Source organism: Lathyrus oleraceus, chromosome 4, assembly GCF_024323335.1.
Source record: "Lathyrus oleraceus cultivar Zhongwan6 chromosome 4, CAAS_Psat_ZW6_1.0, whole genome shotgun sequence".
Classification (NCBI taxonomy): Eukaryota; Viridiplantae; Streptophyta; class Magnoliopsida; order Fabales; family Fabaceae; genus Lathyrus; species Lathyrus oleraceus.
This window is the reverse complement of record NC_066582.1, coordinates 145,653,466-145,675,460: the sequence shown is the minus strand read 5'-3', so window position 1 is coordinate 145,675,460 and position 21,995 is coordinate 145,653,466. Positions and strand designations below refer to the sequence as shown.

General features: G+C 36.2%; 1 protein-coding gene and 1 long non-coding RNA gene across 2 annotated transcripts; both read left to right on the top strand.

Moving 5' to 3' along the window:
• Positions 1-14,870: 14,870 nt before the first annotated feature.
• On the top strand, positions 14,871-16,409 carry LOC127074168 (uncharacterized). Its single transcript, XR_007785936.1, has 2 exons — positions 14,871-14,973; positions 15,271-16,409. It is a non-coding gene; the product is annotated as an uncharacterized LOC127074168 (long non-coding RNA).
• Positions 16,410-20,613: 4,204 nt separating this feature from the next.
• Positions 20,614-21,489, top strand: LOC127136437 (DNA-(apurinic or apyrimidinic site) endonuclease 2). Its single transcript, XM_051062993.1, has 2 exons — positions 20,614-20,968; positions 21,035-21,489. The coding sequence occupies exons 1-2, from the start codon at positions 20,614-20,616 to the stop codon at positions 21,319-21,321; spliced, it is 642 nt and encodes a 213-aa protein (XP_050918950.1). The 3' UTR covers positions 21,322-21,489.
• The last annotated feature ends 506 nt before the right edge of the window (positions 21,490-21,995 follow it).

Below are 21,995 nucleotides of genomic sequence, written 5' to 3'. Positions count from 1 at the left end.
ATGTGTGATCCCAAAGCCAATGCAAATAATGAGATAACATGAGGGATCTTAGGGTCAAAATTGGGGTCTTACACAGCTGCATTGGTTACCCTATACAAATATCTTGGAGATGCGTCCATGTTCAGTTGCAAGCAGCTCGATGGATATCCTACTCTCCTACAGGTATTTAATTTAATTTTGTTTATTATGTGTTAATTAATGTTATAAAGTATGTTAATTTAATTTATTTTGTTTATTATGTTTTTATATTGTAACAGTGTTGGATTTACGAGTACCTTCCTATTGTTGAAAAAAGAGGAGAGAATTGGAAACTAGCTGATAATTTTGGTCTTCCTCGAGCGAGGAGATGGTCCTATAAGCAAGGAGTCCTGAAGGTGGATGACTTATGACCTATTTTGGATGAGCTAACACCTACCGACATCATATGGCGTCCATTTGAGGATCATAGAGGATGTCGTCAGTTTGATGAGTTATGTCTGTACATGGGGTGTTTGAAGTGGGGTGACACAGTTGTTCCATACTTGTTTGACAAATGTATACATCAGTTCGGGTACATGCAGTATGTTCCATCCCCACCTCCTGATTGTATGATGGATAATGATATTGATGCTGATTGGATTGGTTACCATCAGAGAATTGTTGATGCGATCCGTCCAACAACATTGGCCACCACTCCATCTGATATAGATGATGGATACCTGGAGTGGTATTATTGTGTTTTGCATCCTCGTTTGGTCCCGCCCCATCATGATGAACCAAGAGAGGTTCCAGTTCATGTTTACGAAGCAGGACCATCTGATCCTAATTGGGCTCATGTTCCTATTGTGTCATACAAACTTGATCTTTTATTGTCTATTATTTCCAACTCCAAGTCTCGATGAACCGATGACTAACCATCCTTACCATATCCATGCAATGATGTAATGGCTTTAAATCCACAATTACCACCTGATACAACATTAACTATATCTTCAATATATGGCCTAATATGATTAGGAAATTGAAGAGTGAAACATTTCTTTGATTGTGGTTGCTTCTTTGATGATTTCAACTTCTTCGAAGTCTGTGATGGTTGGGATTGTCTCTGTGAAGATTTAGATGTCTTATCAACATACTCATGATACGAAGGGTCCCTATAAACATCATATCCTACTGGTTTTTTTCCTTTCTTCTTCACTCCTCCTTTGGTTTTTAATTTCTCAGGTGGTGGACACAATGAAGTAATTGGGGGTATGCAAGTTCACAAACCCTATTGTTTAATGCCCTTTTCCCAACAACATCTAATGACCTAAACCATTTCCACAATTCATCTATTGCACAAGTCATATCCACCTCTGATCCATCATCTGCACCTACTTCTAACTCAACTTCCATAGTTAGTTTCCAATGAACATGAACAACATCTATTGGTATCAGTATACCACCAAGTGTGTATCCTCCTAACTCACAAGCACAAGGTAACCCATAAGATATTCTAAGAGTACAACTATCATACCCCAATTTTGTCCGGGCATATTTAAATTTTTGTAAATTCGATTTAATTTTCAGTTTACATCATATGTACAGCATAACATGCATTTTATCATTAATAATACCTAAAATATCAGTCAGGATAAATTTATTGAAAATACAGACAAATCGGTTGAATCTTTTCTCAAGAACGTGCAAGAATCAACGGGTAAAAAGTTTCAAATTTAAAATTGTAGACGCCAATATTATTAACCTACGGTTCATGTAGTTTAAACTGGTGTGCCCGTTATATTTTTTAGCGACTGTTTCAGTTGCATTTTGACCCGCCTGAGCCTTTTAACCGGTGCAAATTTATTTCAGCATTTGAAGAAACGCTGTATTTTTTCAATAAGTATATTTTGTGTTGATCATTTTAATGTGTCTGATTTAATGTTTCGAGCAAATTTTCGTCCGAATTCTATTTATAATCGGTCCTTTTTATTTTGTTCTAGTATTCAGAATTAGAGATTTATCTTATTATTATATTTTTCTAAATCAAATTATTATCTAATTTACGTACCTGATCGGGATACCGCAAGGATGTGATTCAATTAGATGTCGCGATGTACACGTTTCAGTTATGATTTGTTCCTCTTTGGATCGCCGCTTCAGTTACGGTATCGAGTTTCTTACATTTCTCATAATCCATATGTATCTTGTGATAAGCTAAAAGTTGTGATTAAATTACAAAGTCAAAATTTGTGCAGAATGAGCATCCTGCTGCTGTGGAACAATAGAAATATTTTGTTTTAATCTTAGTATATATTGTATAATTGGCTCTGCACTATTACTGTTAAATTTGTGCAGAATGAAGTTCCATCCCTGTTTTAAAAGTGATCAAACCAACATATAAAACATTGTTAAATTAATGAAACATTTTCTTATGAATTTTTTATGATATTCTCTTTATCAAGTATCAGTGCTAGCATCGGTGAGGTCGCCGAAATATCATTGCTTTCCTTTGATAAAATGTTGATGTTGCTGCTCCAAATGAGTCTGAGTTGTCGTCTACGACACTAGTTGTTTTTTGGATCAGTGATGACATATCCATTGTTACGGTACAAATCAATTTAAATTTGTGGCATAACGTTAAATCTTTCATTTTCATAACAGTACTGGACATATTTGGGATAGGTTGTGTTTGGGGTAATTTTTCGGTTCCATCTTAGATATGTATTCATTTTGCTTTGAACTCTGCATTGCTTATGTTAGTTATCATTCTGTAGCAGGATGTACTAGTAATTTTCTTTTCTTTTCTTGAAGTGGCTTTACTTGTTTTTTTTTTCGGTTGCAATTACTACTCATTTTCAATTCAAATTATTCAGTGATTGGTATTATGTTTGTATGTTGGAATTCTAGTAATCCTGTAAATAATCATAACTTGTTCTATTTTTCCTTTGCACTATATAATATCTATTTCGGTTTCAATTTGATTACTTTGCGTATCGGCTACATTATGCGTTTCAATCACGAATGCTTGTATGTCGAAGTTTTGTTTTGAGTTATATGTTGGATTTTTAATGACATGGTAATGATCCTGTAATTATGATAATTACACGTTCTATTTTACACTGTATTGTGAGCTTTGATTACATATGTGTTTCGATTGCGTATCCATTTCGGTTATAGTTTTGTAAATTACTGATAATTCTCTTTGGTTGATTCTGTTAACTCTATTTTTTACAAGATGATTAAGTGATTGTTGTTCCCACTTGTTTAACTGATATGCTGAACTAAGTGTATAACTTACAGGATATTTTTATGCTTGTAATGTTATCCATAGTTTTGACAATGTTGAAATTTTGTGCTTTAAAATTTAATTTCTTTTCATTAAAAGCCAACACTTTTGTTTTGCTGCACATTTTAATGGTAGGGCTGCTATAAAGTTTCATTAGCTATGACTTTTGGGCGGTTATCGTCGTTTGCGGTAAAGGTTCATTGTATGGTGTAAACCGTGACAATTTAGATTTTCCTTTAAAATAGTAGCATAATATGCACATTGCAAATAATTAATCTTTTAGTAATAAATATCATGTAAATATTACATTGAGTAGTTTTGGTGTAAGCTCATTGCATTTCATTTATTTATTTATTATTTACTTGCATTAGTTAATTGATTAATTAAATTATTAGTTAATTAGATTAATAAATTATTGTTAAATATATTTTTTGATTACTCTGATTTTATAGTACTTAGTAGATCAATGTCTACCCATGTCCATGCATGCAAGTAATCGTTTTTATTTTCACCATCAACTTTTTTTATTTATTTTTAAAAACAACTTTAAACCAAATCAAATTATTTTTCACTAATGTGACGAATACCAATTCAACTCTCGATCCAATGCCGGTTACGTTATTTAAAATTAATTAAAAAGTACCTAATCACGATTAAATACCATTTCATAATTTGGAAATAAAAAAGGGATGGTTTTGAGTTTTCAACTCCTCTCCTCGATTATTCGAATACGAGTTCTCTTACTCGGTTAGTCGAATAATCGTCATTTCTAAACCCACTTAAGCATGATTAAATCAAAACATTCTTACAATAAATAAAAATGTGAAAAGGGGGATGATTTTGAGTTTTCAACTCCTCTCCTCGATTATTTGAATACGAGTTCTCTTACTTGGTTAGTCAAATAGTTGTCATTTTTATCCGCTTAAACATAAACACAATCAAAACGGATTATTTTCATAATAAGAAATGAAATGGGTGATGACTTTGAGTCTTCAATTTCTCTCCTCAATTGTTTGAATACGAGTTCTCTTACTCGGACAGTCAAATAATTGTCATTTCTTTACAAACTTCTAGGCCCAAATTAAAACGGATTATTTTCATAATAAGAAATGAAATGGGTGATGACTTTGAGTCTTCAATTTCTCTCCTCAATTGTTTGAATATGATTTCTCTTACTCGGTCAGTCAAATAATTGTCATTTCTTTACAAACTTCTAAACCCGATTAAATCAAATTATTTTCATAATAAGCTAAATGAAAAGGGAGATGACTTTGAGTTTTCAACTTCTCTCCTCAATTGTTTGAATACGAGTTCTCTTACTCGGTCAGTCGAACAATTGTCATTTTTTCACAACTTAATAAATCAATCAAAGCTATACAAAAAAGGAGATGGTCTTGAGTTTTTAATTCCTCTTCTCAAATGCTTGGATATAAGCTGTCTTACTTAGCCATTCGAGCACTTTTCGTTCATGCTAAAATACATCAACCATACGCAAACTTATTTTCGTAATCACTCAGATAAAAAAGAAAGCGGTCTAGAGTCTTATATTCCCTTTCCCGATTATTAGGATACGAGTTGTCTTACTCGATTATCCGAGTATTCGTCATCCATTTAAAACACCTTAATTATTATCAAATCCTTTCTATAATTAAGGATGAAAAGAAAGTGGTCTAGAGTCTTCTATTCCCTTTCCCGACTATTAGGATACGAGTTGTCTTACTCGACTATCCGAGTAATCGTCATCCAACCAAAAACATCTCAACATAACCAGTCAAACAAAACATCCAACATGTTAATCCAACTTGTCACCCTCGTGTGATCAAAACCCTTTTCAAAAAGAACATTGTTAATCCTTTCTAATGCGCGTAACAAACCAATGCTTAAGCCTCCGCCGAGAGTAGACAAGCAGCGTTTAGCCTTTAGAACGCGATCTAAATAGTTGTTCACTAAAAGACACCAACCAACTGTAGTTTCCCGAACTACGAATGCTCTTATTTCCTTATTATACCATAAGGATACGTAGGCGGGAGATTGCTGTATCTTCGCGAGCACACTAATAAAAAACCTCCCCTTTCCCCTTTCTGAGGTTCCCATCCATTTCTATTTTCAATATTTTATAACCCAAAGATAACAAACAAACATAAATTAACACTCGAAACGCACATTAGAACTAAAAGGTTCCCGTTGACTACAACGGACGTAAGGGGTGCTAATACCTTCCCCTTACGTAATCCACTCCCGAACCCGAATATGGTTGCGACGACCATTATTCTATTTCCTAAGGGTTTTATCGATATTTCCCTATCCCTTTATTGGGATAAATAAAGTTCGGTGGCGACTCTGTTCGAACATTAATTTTTCCGCGACCATCGCAAGGAATCGTATTTTTCGAGATGCGACAGATGGTGACTCTGCTGGGGATTAGCTCCAAGCACAAGAGAGTGAAGCCTAATTTAGTTCAGTTTCTGTATTGTATGTTAATCTTGTTTGTTTGTCTGTTATTTTTCTATTCTGCTATTATTATTCTGTCATAATTATTATATTGTGATTTATTGACCATGTCTTATTTGGGGGCCTCTGGTTGGTGATACTTTGTGAGATAGGCTCTCCACCCAAGTCTGAGAAAAACCATAAGATTAAGTTGGTGGTTGCGTAGTGGGCGCCCGCAAGGAGTCTTCCTTGTTGGGAAGAAACGAAGACCCCACCTAGAGGAGATTCTCTTGAGATATTGTTGTAACACCCCAAAATTTTCCCTCCTCATTCATGCATTCATTTTTTAGGCCATTTAGCATTTCATATTGCATTTCATCATGTCAATCAGGATCATATCCAAGAAGCTTGAACATCATCCGAGACACTTGGTGGTTTCTATCCAGGTGATCAGTCAACACCAGGGAAAGACTTGAGTTACTCCCAACAGGTTCAAATGGGGCCTATTCATCATTCAGAATGCTAATCTTGAAGGAGCAAAAATCTATTCCTGAGCTGTCATGCTCGCTAGGCGAACAGAATGGTTCGCTTAGCGAAGAGAACTGTCATGCTCGCTAGGCGAGCAGATCCTTCGCTAGGCGAAGTGCGCGCATTTCAGAATAAAACAGAAAGTCATGGGCTTGAGTTGCCTTCATTTGAGCCCATCAAGCCACCAATATTAGGCTATAAATACTAGAGTTTCATTGAGACAAAACCCTGGAGAAAAAGAGACAGAAAGAAAAAGAGAAGGGAAACCTACGAACTAATCTGCAGCAGCCTCCAGACAGCCTTGAAAAGTTCACTCTGACTCACACACTTTTTCACCTCCATCTCACGCAAACCCTAACATTGCTTTGCAAACCCAGTCGTGCCATTCGAGTTTAATCGATCTCTCCAATCAGGTTTGCCCTTATTCCTTTTACTCTATGCTTTGAATTTGAATACTCTGAATGTATGAGGTAACGTTAGGTTTTGCCTACGGGTTCAGATATGTATGAATGTGTAAACAATACCTTGAATGTTTAATCGTTTCGTTCCTCATGGATACCATAGGGTTTGGGTTTCTGAGATCGCACTATTATCCATGAAGAACCCAAAACCCGCAGGCGTTCGCTAGCACCCTCGCTAGGCGAGCCTGCAGCGAAGCTTCGCTAAGCCTTCGCTAGGCGAAGCAGTAGCGAGCGTGACAGCAGTTGCTTTTCTGTTTGCTCTAATCTGTTTTGTGTTCGTCATGGCATTGTTTTCTCCTGATTCCATCCTGTTACTCTAACCTGTTTGTTGAGTTTTTGTGAGGGCTCACACGACTCTTGCAGAGATGGCTTGCTTGGTATTCCACTTTATTTGTGGGATACCACCTGGAGGTTTATTCCGATTACCTGTACTGACTCGCTTTCTTTGATGATGCTAGCTTGAGAGATCTCTGGGTTTCTTATTCCTTTAATTGCTGTTGCTTCGGATCTTTATCCGTGCGGTAGACCTCTTGATCCCTTTATTTTTCCCGCATTTTACCATTTTCTTAGCTGGAAGACCTCGATAGGAGGCAATGTTTTGTGTGTTTACTTTTGTGCCCAAAGACCTCCAAAAAGAGGCATCCGTGCTAAAGACCTCCACATAGACGCAATTGACGGATAAAAGGGATTAATAGTCAATCCCCCGTTATTCAGTGTGTCGTTCTTTAAGCTCACACTACGTGTCGATGCTTTAGAGCAAAAACCCCCAAGATCTTTCGTCCGGTCAGTCAGTGGAGAGGGTTCCATCTTTCTGAACCCCCACGCTTTGTCATGAGCTCACCTTGTCCAGGGTTAAGAGCTATGAGGTCTTATCCTCATTACCCTTCTGATCCGCTCACCCTGACGGTCAATGTCAGTGGTTAAGAGCCCATTTGATTACCCTCCCATGGCTTGTTTGTCGAGGTTGATATGACCCCTCTTGACTAAAGCCCTACCCCTGTATGTTTGAGCCCCCTCTGCTGGCATGTTTACTTTATGCATGTTTGTTTTGTATGGTTTGATCGTCTCCCCATAGGATTGTTAGGCTTCGTATAGCCTCTCGTTGCATGTCAATTAAGGTAGCGCGGTTCCTTCGTCTAGGACCGCCCTTTTGCATGAGCATCCCTAAACACCACAACTCATTGATTTTTCTTCTCCTAAGAACACGTTATCTCCTTCTACTACAGGCGAGTAAGTCTCCAAAGGTCGAGCATCCGGTAGATTGCATAGTAACGTCGTTCACCCCAAAACACAACCCTTAACCCGTAGTTAGCCGAACTACGGCTTGCTCTGATTCTCATTCCAGATGAGATACGTAGGCATAAGACGCGATGTCTTACCGAGCACACTTCCCCTTAACCCATAGGTAGCCGAGCTACGAAGACTCTGATTCTCATGTTCAGATGAGATACGTATGCAGTGGATGCGACATCCGTGCGAGTCATTTTCTTTTGACCCCCCTTTTAGTAAATAACACATTGGATAAACCCACACCCTTTAGACAAGAACTATAAACGTGGATCCCGTAGAGTACTACGAATGCGTAGGGGTGCTAATACCTTCCCTCCGCATAACCGACTTCCGAACCCAAGATTTGGGTTCGAGACCTTGTCTTTTCCTTTCCTTTTTCCAGGTTTACTTCGAGCATTTCCTTTCCCCCCTTTGGGATAAATAACGCACGGTGGCGACTCTCCTGTCCTTTTCCTTTTTCGCCGGTTGTTTTTTTCGCATTCCTTTTTTCAGGTTGCGACAATTGTTGCCCGACAAGTCTTCGTCACGACGATAGTATTCTCAAGTTGGATCAATGACTCTAGGGACCTTTTAACCCATTATATCCGGCGGTTATGTAGTATTAACCTACGAAGTTTCAGACTTATTGGGTTAATACGAAAGCCCCAATCAGATGAGATCCCTTGGACGTATTGCTATCTTACAATAATATTTCCAACCTCGATCTATGACTCTGAGAACCTTGTTAGAACCCTGGACTCGAGAGTCATGTAGTAGAATCCCCATGGAGCCTTCCTTGTTGGGACAATACGAAGACCTCACCTAGACGAGATCTTCTTAAGGATATTATTGTCCGACGAGTCTTCGTCACGGCAGTGACGTTCTCAAGAAATATTTGTGACTCTAGGAACCTACCAACTGTAGAGCCTACCCCTGGGGTTACATTATTCAGAGATACCCGTCATTCACCCGTTATGCTGATCCATATGAGAAAACTTTGAACCTGTAATTCTAAACATGTCACTACCTTCATACACATATCATTGCATTTGCATTCATCATCATACATTTCATATCATTTTCCACACAAAAATAAATACAAAAAAATTCATCCACCCTTCATCCATAACCTGCAGTTGATTTCCCGACATTCATATGAGACTTGGAGTAACTCTTGAAAGACCATGGACCCATTGGAGCAAAGTCACATTGCATTAAGAGGAGATGTTGACTCGATGAAAAACCAGATAGAGCAACTTGTGGAGGCTATGATAGCTTTAGAAAAGAGGGAGGACAACATTCAGCAGACTGCAGTTGTAGAGAATGTTATTCCAGCTCTAGTAAATGGTACTACCCAACCTCTACCCACCTGGATATGATCCTGATGTGCAACGTGGATATCATGCCGAAACAATAGGGCATTCAACTGAAGACTGCAATGCTTTCAAGGCTAAAGTGCAACAATTGATCGACAAAAGGTACATATCATTTTCAGAAGGAAGCCTGTTGGTGCACGTAAACCTCTCGTTAGAATGAGTTCAAAGATTTCATAAAGTATCTCCTAATGCCAGTAGTTCAGACAGGAAGACATCCTCAACACTGGCAATCGTTGGACTAATTTGTTTCTATTTTTGCATTTGTAGTTTCTTTGTTGTTAAAAGTTGCTTGTGTTTAAACATTGTTTGTTTTTAATGGTAATATTGATGAAGTAATGATGCATGTTTTGAATTAATCATCTCGCATTCGCTCATTTTTCTTCTCTTATATCAAAAACAAAAAAAATACATCAGTGTTTCTCCCATTCACTTTTCTTTATCATAACTTTTGTTTTAGCAAAGATTTGAGGGAGGATGACAAAAACAAAATACCCATAATTGCCGACTATATGCTTTCGGATAAAATCCTACTGATGATGTACATGCATTGTTTCAAATCCCTAAACACTAGAGAGATAAGGAGTTAATCCCTAGTCAACCACTTCGAGCCTAGAAGTAGGAGTTTCTTTCGGATCTAAAAAACCTTACATTAAACCTGGGGCAGGGTAGTGTTCAGTTAATTTAACTACACACTCGGATTACAAGACGAAATATCCTGTCTGAGGATCAACCACATGATATTCTTCACACACATCCCGAAGTGTCGAAGGAACCTTGCAAAATCCAAAAGTTATGTTGGTTGTTCTCCAAATGACCATGGACTTGGCAGTCACAAATTTTCAAAAAAAAGAATCAAAGAAAAGCCCGCTAAGTCGATACCCCAAAAGGAGACTTAGGCAAAAATAGGGGCAATCCCGATGGACTAAAGCTTCAAAAAGCGGTCCATGCAAAAGTTAGGGATCAAAACAAAAATCAAAGGAGGTCATGAAAACCCTTAACTCAACATAATAAGACTCAGTGACCACCATATCAAGAATCAAAGGGTCACCGACATCCAGAAAATGAAATAAGGTGACTTCCATTTCAAGAGACCTTGAATCATCATCTGTATCCTTTACACCTTCAAAAAAGACAAATGTGTATGTTGAATTAACTGAACGTAGGATTGGAGATCATCATGAAGAAGGGGTGGGTTAAAATAAACTTTGAGCCTTATATCCTTTTGTTTCAATAACCATGAACCAAGCCACGTTACAACCCTCAAAAGACCTAATTGAGGTAGGGTTATTTCCGAAAGCATATTACAACAAAGTTGCGTAAACTGACTCCTAAAGATTTGCTAATCTTCAACATCGATGTCATTACTCTCACTGTGTCTTTCACACTTTAAATTGCTAAATCAGCATTACATTTGGACTCATGGTCCACTCGTCACACATTATCACGTCATTCAAATAAATTCTTTTCAAAACTTGCATGAGTATCACATTAAAATTACCATTTCTGAACAAACAATTTTAACTGCAAGTCAGTACTTGACGTCAGGGAAATTCCAACAATAAGGAACAATCAGTGGGACTTGACCATTCACCAGAATCAAGATTACCTCATAACCCACGAATCAGGGGCATGCCACCTAAACATCAGTTGATCATAGGAAGATTACTCCAAGAATTGGTCAGTCTTAAATAGTCTCCAACATCTGTTAATAAATGTGCAAATCATTTCAAGAATCAGTTGATCCAAAGCAAATCATCTCAGGACTCTATTAACTAGGGGCAGATCACCTAGAGGTTCTGTTGGCCAGGGGCAGACCCCTTCAATGTTCAGTTAGGGTGAGTTAAGTCGCTTCAACGCTCATACCGGGGCAAGCTACCTCAAGAGCACAGAAAAGTCAACCACTCCAAGAGTCGGTTAACCAAGGATAAATCCTGTCATGGATAAATTTTTTGGGGCATTCCATCTCCAAATTATGGTACAATTTCTTTCAAAATCCTTTCGAGGTAAACATTTTGCATAGACCCATCACATTGGGGCAAGATGATCCATACAGGAGCAAGTCATCTCCCTGACTTCAAGCTATTCAAGGGAAAGCTTTTTCACACGTCATCAACTGCAGAGTTCAAGATGAGTGTCGGGGAATCACGCTATCACCCCATAAAATAACCTTTTGACAGACAAAAGCCTTTCTGCAAAAAAAAACCTTCTCTTCCAATACTCGCACAAAGGCATTTTGGAAACCTTTCAATCATTACATGAATCATCATCATGCATTAGTCATGTCACTTTGCTCTAGCATAAAGCCATGCATATCATATCATTTATCAGGCATAACCCATAACATGAACCTGACATCAAAAAGCCTTGAAACCCAAAATCTGACGCCAAAGTCCAATTCTCGTTTGGCAAATTATTTCAAAGCCCAGTTCCCGTCTGGCAATTTATCACAAAGTCCAGTTCTCGCCTGGAAATTTATTTCAAAGTCCAGTTCCCGTCTGGAAATTATTTCAAAGCCCAGTTCCCGTCTGGAAACCTTTTTCAAAAGCCCAGTTCCCGTCTGGCAATTTATTTCAAAACCCAGTTCCTGTTTGGCAATTCATTTCAAAGCCCAGTTCCTGTCTGGAAATTTATTTCCAAAGTCCAGTTCTCGTCTGGCGATTTATTTCCAAAGTCCAGTTCTCGTCTGGCGAACTATATCAAAAATCAGTTCTTGCATGACAAATCATTTGCCAAATACCAATTCTCGTCTGGTAAATTATCTCTTAATACTAGTTCTCGTCTGGTAGGTCACCTATTTCAATACCAGTTCTTGTCTGGTAGTCAATTATTTTTACCAGTTCTCGTCCGGTAGCCTACTTTAAAAATCAGTTCCTGTCTGACAAACAAAAACAAATTCAGTCTCGTCTGACATTTCAATTATTTTCACCAGTTCGCGTCTGGTAACATATCCTTCAAGTGCTACCCTCATCTGGCAGTTCAATCTCCTTCAACAGTTCTTATCTGGCAGTTCCCATTTAAAGTCCAACCTCATTGGCAATCAAGAATTAAACCCTACAGAAATATCCAATTACCCATTTGCATTCTAACATGCATCATATGAATCATTCATAAATGGTTTTCCTACCAAACAGAAAATTAAAAAAAACACAGTCATATCAATCATCAGCATACTCATGCATAACACTCCCACAAAATGGGAATTTCAACTAAACAAAAATCATCCACATTCCTACATGCACAACCAAATATCCCCAGAAAATTGCATACTTGCATGCATCTCATGCATCATCCCATGCATGGTATTCCCACCTAAAGTGGAACATCATACGAGAATCAAACATAAAATATCAGGATCCAAGGTCATTCATGTATATCTTGGACATTTCTCATTTCCAAATAAAGTTATTTCCCTGCATGTGCTCGTAGAATTATTTCTCAGCAAATCATTGTTCAACTTTATGATTAAAAATGATATTTCCAACATTTTTCTTTACAATCATTGCTCCCCAAGCAGAGGTTACCCTAAAAAGTCTCTTATGAGCTTTTCCCCTGCAGAGCATTTCTAGTAAATCTCCCTCGAAAGGAGTCTTTTCTTAAAAAGTTCCCCCAACAAACGAATATTCGAGATACTGCTTCATTTATCTGAAGAATCTCATCTCTCTGTTTGAGATACTGCTTCATCAATTTGAAGAATCTCATTTGTTTTCTAGAGATACTGCTCTAAGTATCCTCGGAGAGTCTTAGATTCAATTAAGGTATCATTCCCTTGTTCGGAATATCTTAATTCTATCATATAAGATGCTGCTTCGACTCGATACAGAGAATCTCATTTTTACTGTTTGAGATACTGCTTCATCAATATGAAGAGTCTCATTTCAGATTTTTTAGAGATACTGCTCTAGTATAATTGAAGAGTCTTAGATTCAATTAAGGTATCATTCCCTTGTTCGGAATATCTTATCATATAAGATGCTGCTTCGATTCGATACAGAGAATCTCATTTTTGCTGTTTGAGATGCTGTTTCATCAATATGAAGAGTCTCATTCCAATTTTTTTAGAGATACTGCTCTAGTATACTTGAAGAGTCTTAGATTCAATTAAGGTATCATTCCCTTGTTCGAAATATCTTAATTCTATCATATAAGATGCTATTTCGACTCGATACAGAGAATCTCATTTTTACTATTTGAGATGCTGCTTCATCAATATGAAGAGTCTCATTTCAGATTTTTAGAGGTACTGCTCTAAGTATCCTCGGAGAGTCTTAGATTTAATTAAGGTATCATTCCCTTGTTTGGAATATCTTAATTCTATCATATAAGATGCTTCTTCGACTCGATACGGAGAATCTCATTTTTACTGTTTGAGATGCTGCTTCATCAAATATGAAGAGTCTCATTTCAGATTTTTTTAGAGACACTGCTCTAAATATCCTCGGAGAGTCTTAGATTCAATTAAGGTATCTTTCCCTTGCTGGAATATCTTAATTCTATCATATAAGATACTGCTTCGATTTGATACAGAAAATCTCATTTTGCTGTTTGAGATACTGCTTCATTTATCTGAAGAATCTCATTTATCTGTTTGAGATACTGCTTCATTTATCTGAAGAATCTCATTTATCTGTTTGAGATACTGCTTCATTCATCCGAAGAATCTCATCTGTCTGTTTGAGATACTGCTTCATTCATTTAAAGAATCTCATTTTGTTTTCAAGATACTACTCTAGCATCCTGGAAAAGTCTTGAGATTTAGCTAGGAATGTCACTCCATTACTAACATATCTCGACTGTGATGTCTAAGATATTGTTCTGACGATTCCCAGAAAGTGTTGGCTGTCTCATTTTACCTTTTGATAATTTTTCTTACTGTATTTCTCACTGCATTTTGTTTCTGCATTTCTTCCTTGCATTTCAAAGGACAAAATTTGGGTATTTTCATATTTAATTACCTTCCACTACGAATGTAGGAAGACTGTTGTCATTCTTACCTTTAAGTTCAAGATAATGAAATAGGGGCAACTATCATACCCCAATTTTGTCCGGGCATATTTAAATTTTTGTAAATTCGATTTAATTTTCAGTTTACATCATATGTACAGCATAACATGCATTTTATCATTAATAATACCTAAATAATCAAACAGGATAAATTTATTGAAAATACAGACAAATCGGTTGAATCTTTTCTCAAGAACGTGCAAGAATCAGCGGGTAAAAAGTTTCAAATTTAAAATTGTAGACGCCAGTATTATTAACCTACGATTCATGTAGTTTAAACTGGTGTGCCCGTTATATTTTTTAGCGACTGTTTCAGTTGCATTTTGACCCGCCTGAGCCTTTTAACCGGTGCAAATTTATTTCAGCATTTGAAGAAACGCTGTATTTTTTCAATAAGTATATTTTGTGTTGATCATTTTAATGTGTCTGATTTAATGTTTCGAGCAAATTTTCGTCCGAATTCTATTTATAATCGGTCCTTTTTATTTTGTTCTAGTATTCAGAATTAGAGATTTATCTTATTATTATATTTTTCTAAATCAAATTATTATCTAATTTACGTACCTGATCGGGATACCGCAAGGATGTGATTCAATTAGATGTCGCGATGTACACGTTTTAGTTATGATTTGTTCCTCTTTGGATCGCCGCTTCGGTTACGGTATCGAGTTTCTTACATTTCTCATAATCCATATGTATCTTGCGATAAGCTAAAAGTTGTGATTAAATTACAAAGTCAAAATTTGTGCAGAATGAGCATCCTGCTGCTGTGGAACAATAGAAATATTTTGTTTTAATCTTAGTATATATTGTATAATTGGCTCTGCACTATTACTGTTAAATTTGTGCAGAATGAAGTTCCATCCCTGTTTTAAAAGTGATCAAACCAACATATAAAACATTGTTAAATTAATGAAACATTTTCTTATGAATTTTTTATGATATTCTCTTTATCAAGTATCAGTGCTAGCATCGGTGAGGTCGCCGAAATATCATTGCTTTCCTTTGTAAAAATGTTGATGTTGCTGCTCCAAATGAGTCTGAGTTGTCGTCTACGACACTAGTTGTTTTTTGGATCAGTGATGACATATCCATTGTTACGGTACAAATCAATTTAAATTTGTGGCATGACGTTAAATCTTTCATTTTCATAACAGTACTGGACATATTTGGGATAGGTTGTGTTTGGGGTAATTTTTCGGTTCCATCTTAGATATGTATTCATTTTGCTTTGAACTCTGCATTGCTTATGTTAGTTATCCTTCTGTAGCAGGATGTACCAGTAATTTTCTTTTCTTTTCTTGAAGTGGCTTTACTTGGTTTTTTTTCCGGTTGCAATTACTACTCATTTTCAATTCAAATTATTCAGTGATTGGTATTATGTTTGTATGTTGGAATTCTAGTAATCCTGTAAATAATCATAACTTGTTCTATTTTTCCTTTGCACTATATAATATCTATTTCGGTTTCAATTTGACTACTTTGCGTATCGGCTACATTATGCGTTTCAATCACGAATGCTTGTATGTCGAAGTTTTGTTTTGAGTTATATGTTGGATTTTTAATGACATGGTAATGATCCTGTAATTATGATAATTACACGTTCTATTTTACACTGTATTGTGAGCTTTGATTACATATGTGTTTCGATTGCGTATCCATTTCGGTTATAGTTTTGTAAATTACTGATAATTCTCTTTGGTTGATTCTGTTAACTCTATTTTTTACAAGATGATTAAGTGATTGTTGTTCCCACTTGTTTAACTGATATGCTGAACTAAGTGTATAACTTACAGGATATTTTTATGCTTGTAATGTTATCCATAGTTTTGACAATGTTGAAATTTTGTGCTTTAAAATTTAAGTTCTTTTCATTAAAAGCCAACACTTTTGTTTTGCTGCACATTTTAATGGTAGGGCTGCTATAAAGTTTCATTAGCTATGACTTTTGGGCGGTTATCGTCGTTTGCGGTAAAGGTTCATTGTATGGTGTAAACCGTGACAGTTTAGATTTTCCTTTAAAATAGTAGCATAATATGCACATTGCAAATAATTAATCTTTTAGTAATAAATATCATGTAAATATTACATTGAGTAGTTTTGGTGTAAGCTCATTGCATTTCATTTATTTATTTATTATTTACTTGCATTAGTTAATTGATTAATTAAATTATTAGTTAATTAGATTAATAAATTATTGTTAAATATATTTTTTGATTACTCTGATTTTATAGTGCTTAGTAGATCAATGTCTACCCATGTCCATGCATGCAAGTAATCGTTTTTATTTTCACCATCAACTTTATTTATTTATTTTTAAAAACAACTTTAAACCAAATCAAATTATTTTTCACTAATGTGACGAATACCAATTCAACTCTCGATCCAATGCCGGTTACGTTATTTAAAATTAATTAAAAAGTACCTAATCACGATTAAATACCATTTCATAATTTGGAAATAAAAAAGGGATGGTTTTGAGTTTTCAACTCCTCTCCTCGATTATTCGAATACGAGTTCTCTTACTCGGTTAGTCGAATAATCGTCATTTCTAAACCCACTTAAGCATGATTAAACCAAAACATTCTTACAATAAATAAAAATGTGAAAAGGGGGATGGTTTTGAGTTTTCAACTCCTCTCCTCGATTATTTGAATACGAGTTCTCTTACTTGGTTAGTCAAATAATTGTCATTTTTATCCGCTTAAACATAAACACAATCAAAACGGATTATTTTCATAATAAGAAATGAAATGGGTGATGACTTTGAGTCTTCAATTTCTCTCCTCAATTGTTTGAATACGAGTTCTCTTACTCGGACAGTCAAATAATTGTCATTTCTTTACAAACTTCTAAGCCCAAATTAAAACGGATTATTTTCATAATAAGAAATGAAATGGGTGATGACTTTGAGTCTTCAATTTCTCTCCTCAATTGTTTGAATACGATTTCTCTTACTCGGTCAGTCAAATAATTGTCATTTCTTTACAAACTTCTAAACCCGATTAAATCAAATTATTTTCATAATAAGCTAAATGAAAAGGGAGATGACTTTGAGTTTTCAACTTCTCTCCTCAATTGTTTGAATACGAGTTCTCTTACTCGGTCAGTCGAACAATTGTCATTTTTTCACAACTTAATAAATCAATCAAAGCTATACGAAAAAGGAGATGGTCTTGAGTTTTTAATTCCTCTTCTCAAATGCTTGGATATAAGTTGTCTTACTTAGCCATTCGAGCACTTTTCGTTCATGCTAAAATACATCAACCATACGCAAACTTATTTTCGTAATCACTCAGATAAAAAAGAAAGCGGTCTAGAGTCTTATATTCCCTTTCCCGATTATTAGGATACGAGTTGTCTTACTCGATTATCCGAGTATTCGTCATCCATTTAAAACACCTTAATTATTATCAAATCCTTTCTATAATTAAGGATGAAAAGAAAGTGGTCTAGAGTCTTCTATTCCCTTTCCCGACTGTTAGGATACGAGTTGTCTTACTCGACTATCCGAGTAATCGTCATCCAACCAAAAACATCTCAACATAACCAGTCAAACAAAACATCCAACATGTTAATCCAACTTGTCACCCTCGTGTGATCAAAACCCTTTTCAAAAAGAACACTGTTAATCCTTTCTAATGCGCATAACAAACCAATGCTTAAGCCTCCGCCGAGAGTAGACAAGCCAACGTTTAGCCTTTAGAACGCGATCTAAATAGTTGTTCACTAAAAGACACCAACCAACCGTAGTTTCCCGAACTACGAATGCTCTGATTTCCTTATTATACCATAAGGATACGTAGGCAGGAGATTGCTGTATCTTCGCGAGCTTACTTATAAAAAACCTCCCCTTTCCCCTTTCTGAGGTTCCCATCCATTTCTATTTTCAATATTTTATAACCCAAAGATAACAAACAAACATAAATTAACACTCGAAACGCACATTAGAACTAAAAGGTTCCCGTTGACTACAACGGACGTAAGGGGTGCTAATACCTTCCCCTTACGTAATCCACTCCCGAACCCGAATATGGTTGCGACGACCATTATTCTATTTCCTAAGGGTTTTATCGATATTTCCCTATCCCTTTATTGGGATAAATAAAGTTCGGTGGCGACTCTGTTCGAACATTAATTTTTCCGCGACCATCGCAAGGAATCGTATTTTTCGAGATGCGACAACAACCACATATTTTCCTGTTATTTCCAACATAATCAACTCTCAATAACTCTTCATCAATACGTCTCAAAGCAGCCCGAGACACTGAACCACACAAATTACCATAAAATGGACTCATGTGCGTATGCTCAACTTCGTAAAAACATTTTTGAAAAGAAGCTCTAATGTTGCTCAGTTGTAATCTCAAGTTGTTATTCATAGCTTCCCAACATTTGACCATGTCAACTATACTGTTTCCCATAATCTACTTTAACTTCCAATGAGCAGATTTAACCCTAAAAAAACATATTGAAAATATTAAAAATATCACATATAAAAAAAATACATAGTAAAAAATATAACACATACCTATTAGTCGTCGTGTTACCTAAATGTAGCACTCGATTAATCCATGCTCCAACATCTCTGTCTATGTGGAGTCAACCATGTGTCTTTCACATAATTAATAAATCCACTATAATAAACACATGCCTGCTCAAGTTGATGCAACCGTTGATCATACTCAACCTTATCACTAGCCCAAACAACTTCCATCCATAATGTGTCTATTGTCTTTTGCATATCATTCACCACATATTGCTTGCATTTTGCACCAACGTTTTTGTTAATGTGAAATCTACATAGCAAATTAATCGACCCGGGAAACACAATTTCAATTGATTTCATAAAAGCAATATCTCTATCTATCAAAATCACTTGTGGACACAAATATTTCTTCACAAACAATTCTTTAATTTTCTCCAATACCCAACAAAAATTCGTTGTCTGCTCAGACTCCATAAACACAAATGCGACAACAAAAGTCAACTCGGTTGATGTCATGCCAATAATTTCAAACAAAGGTTGTCTATATTTGTTTGTCTTGTAGGTGATATCCATAACTAACACAATAGGAAAAATATTCAACAACTTAAATGAATCGGTATGGACCAAAATATCTCTCTCACAACTTCCGAGTCATCCTTTTTTCTACTCCAATACACATAGCCTGCATCCTCTATAAGCTTAAACAAATGTGTCATACCCCGATTTTGATCCCGAAATTTTTCCGTTTTTTCTTTTATTTTTTTGCATTTTTTTTGCATACATTCGTCAGTATAAAATGGATTTTAATATCTTCACTTTTTAATTTAATCTTAATTATTTATTTTTACTAAGGATTAAAACTCTAATCATTTTTTTATTTCCAAATGAATGTTAGAATCGATATCCAAGTAATTTTAAATGAATTATAGATTAATTGGTTTTTAATTTGTTTTTTGTTGATTTGTTATTAGTAATTAAATTGACATTTAAGCTAATGCTGGATTATTCCTAAAAAGTCCACTTCCATTTTTATAATTAAAATTCAGAATCCAAAATCCATTTTCCATCCATGGTGCATTTCAAATCCAATAATACATACATACACTTCATAACATTTAGCTTCCAAACATATCCAATTTCATTTTCATACATACATTTTCATTGCATACCCATTTCCATTTCCAATTCATTACATTTGCAACACCATAATTTGTCATTCAGTTGCTGTTCAAGTCATGGGAAATTTTACTGGTCAACTGTTCTGTTTCTTCTTGCCATACAAATGAGACTGCCGTCTTGCCAGCAAGGGTTTTGCATCGTTGGGATTTCACTCACTATCATGTATCTCAACTGGCAAAGTCATATCTAGAGTCTACACATGAACATCACATGATATGTGTCACTACCGTTAATCTCTTCCTTTCGTCAAAGGTCCCAGCCTTGCCCACATCTCAAAACAACCCTGCAACATTACAAACATTATTTCAACACAGTACAATAGCAAACAGTCACATGTTAACCAATACAATGCCGACCTACACCAATTTCACTAACCATACATTTCCAGTAATACATAACTACAGCATTATCAACCTAGCCAAAGCCTCTCAGGTGCAGCCATCAAACCTGCAAGATGAATAACAGCATGGCCAACACAATCAATTTTCAGGTAAAGGCATGATAAAGCAGTCATGGCCTTTTGCAGCATGATAATCCAGAATATAATGCCAAAAGACAGCAGTTATATGATTATTACCATCCATTGGAATTTTCTCCTACTCTTGGACTTGAAGAAAAAAAAAGGGGAAACTCATGGAAGAGTGGTGGGGAAGGATGCACGGTCTTCTTATGGAGGGAGGACCTACATATGAATCAATAAAACAGTCAGTTGCTAATGATATCATCGAAGAGGTTCTAAGACAGAAGCTTAAGAGATCCTTCAAAAATGTGAAGATAATAACTTACAACGTAAACGGTTTGAGACAACGCATATTGCAGTTCGGTTCTCTCCGCAATCTGCTCAATTCATTCGACGCTGATATTATTTGCTTTCAGGAGACAAAACTTAGCAGACAAGATGTTACAGCGGATTTGGTTATGGTAGATGGATACGAATCGTTCTTTTCTTCTACCCGAACTTCTCAGAAAGGCCGAACCGGTTATTCCGGTGTTATTACATTTTGTCGAGTAAAGTCTGCTTTTTCGAGTACTGAAGCAACATTGCCCTTGGCAGCTGAAGAAGGATTCACTGGCCTAATGTGTAACTCTCAAACTAGGGAAGATAAATTGCCACTCTTCATAGAAGATCTTGAGGGTTTTTCAAAAGATGAGCTTCTCAGTGTTGACAGTGAAGGGCGATGCATTGTCACTGATCATGGGCACTTTGTTCTTTTCAATATTTATGGGCCTCGAGCTGGAAGTGATGACACGGAGAGGATTCAGTTTAAACAAATATTCTACAGGATACTGCAGATTGGAGTCTCTCCTGCATCAAGGAAGGAGAATCTTTGTTGTTGGTGATCTCAATATTGCACCGTCTGCAATTGATAGGTGTGATGCAGGGCCTGATTTTGACAATAATGAGTTTGGAAGATGGTTCAGATCGATGCTAATTGAAAATGGAGGCCACTTTTCTGATGTCTTCCGAGCAAAATATCCTGATAAAGGAGATGCATTCACCTGTTGGTCTCAAAGATACGGCCGCTGAAATGGCATTGAGGCTTGTTAGGCCTGCAAGAAAAAAACCAAAACAGCAGCATCAAAATATGAAGATGATATTCTCAAGTTTTGTGAAGAAAGTGGATTACCTGTTGCCCAAGATGATACCCAAATTCAGCATTCCAATGAGACTGCCCTGGGGAGTTTGGCCGAGAGTTTAACTTGTGAAGACCTGAATGATGAGATTGTAAATGTTAAACGTATGAAGTTTTCTCTACATGAACTTCCTTGTAGTAGATCTAATTCAGAACATGTTTTGGGTTCATCTGGAATTCCGGAAGTAGTAATTTCCGACCCGCCTTGTGCTGCTACAGACTGTGATAGTGACCCAATTGCATTTCGGACAGTTGAATCATCTAAACATGGCGTGGTATCTAGTTGCTGTCTATTGAAGCATAACCTGGTACAGAATAAAGATGTTTTGAATAATGATGTAGATGTTACAAACTGTAAATCTGAATCTGCAAATGGGAACA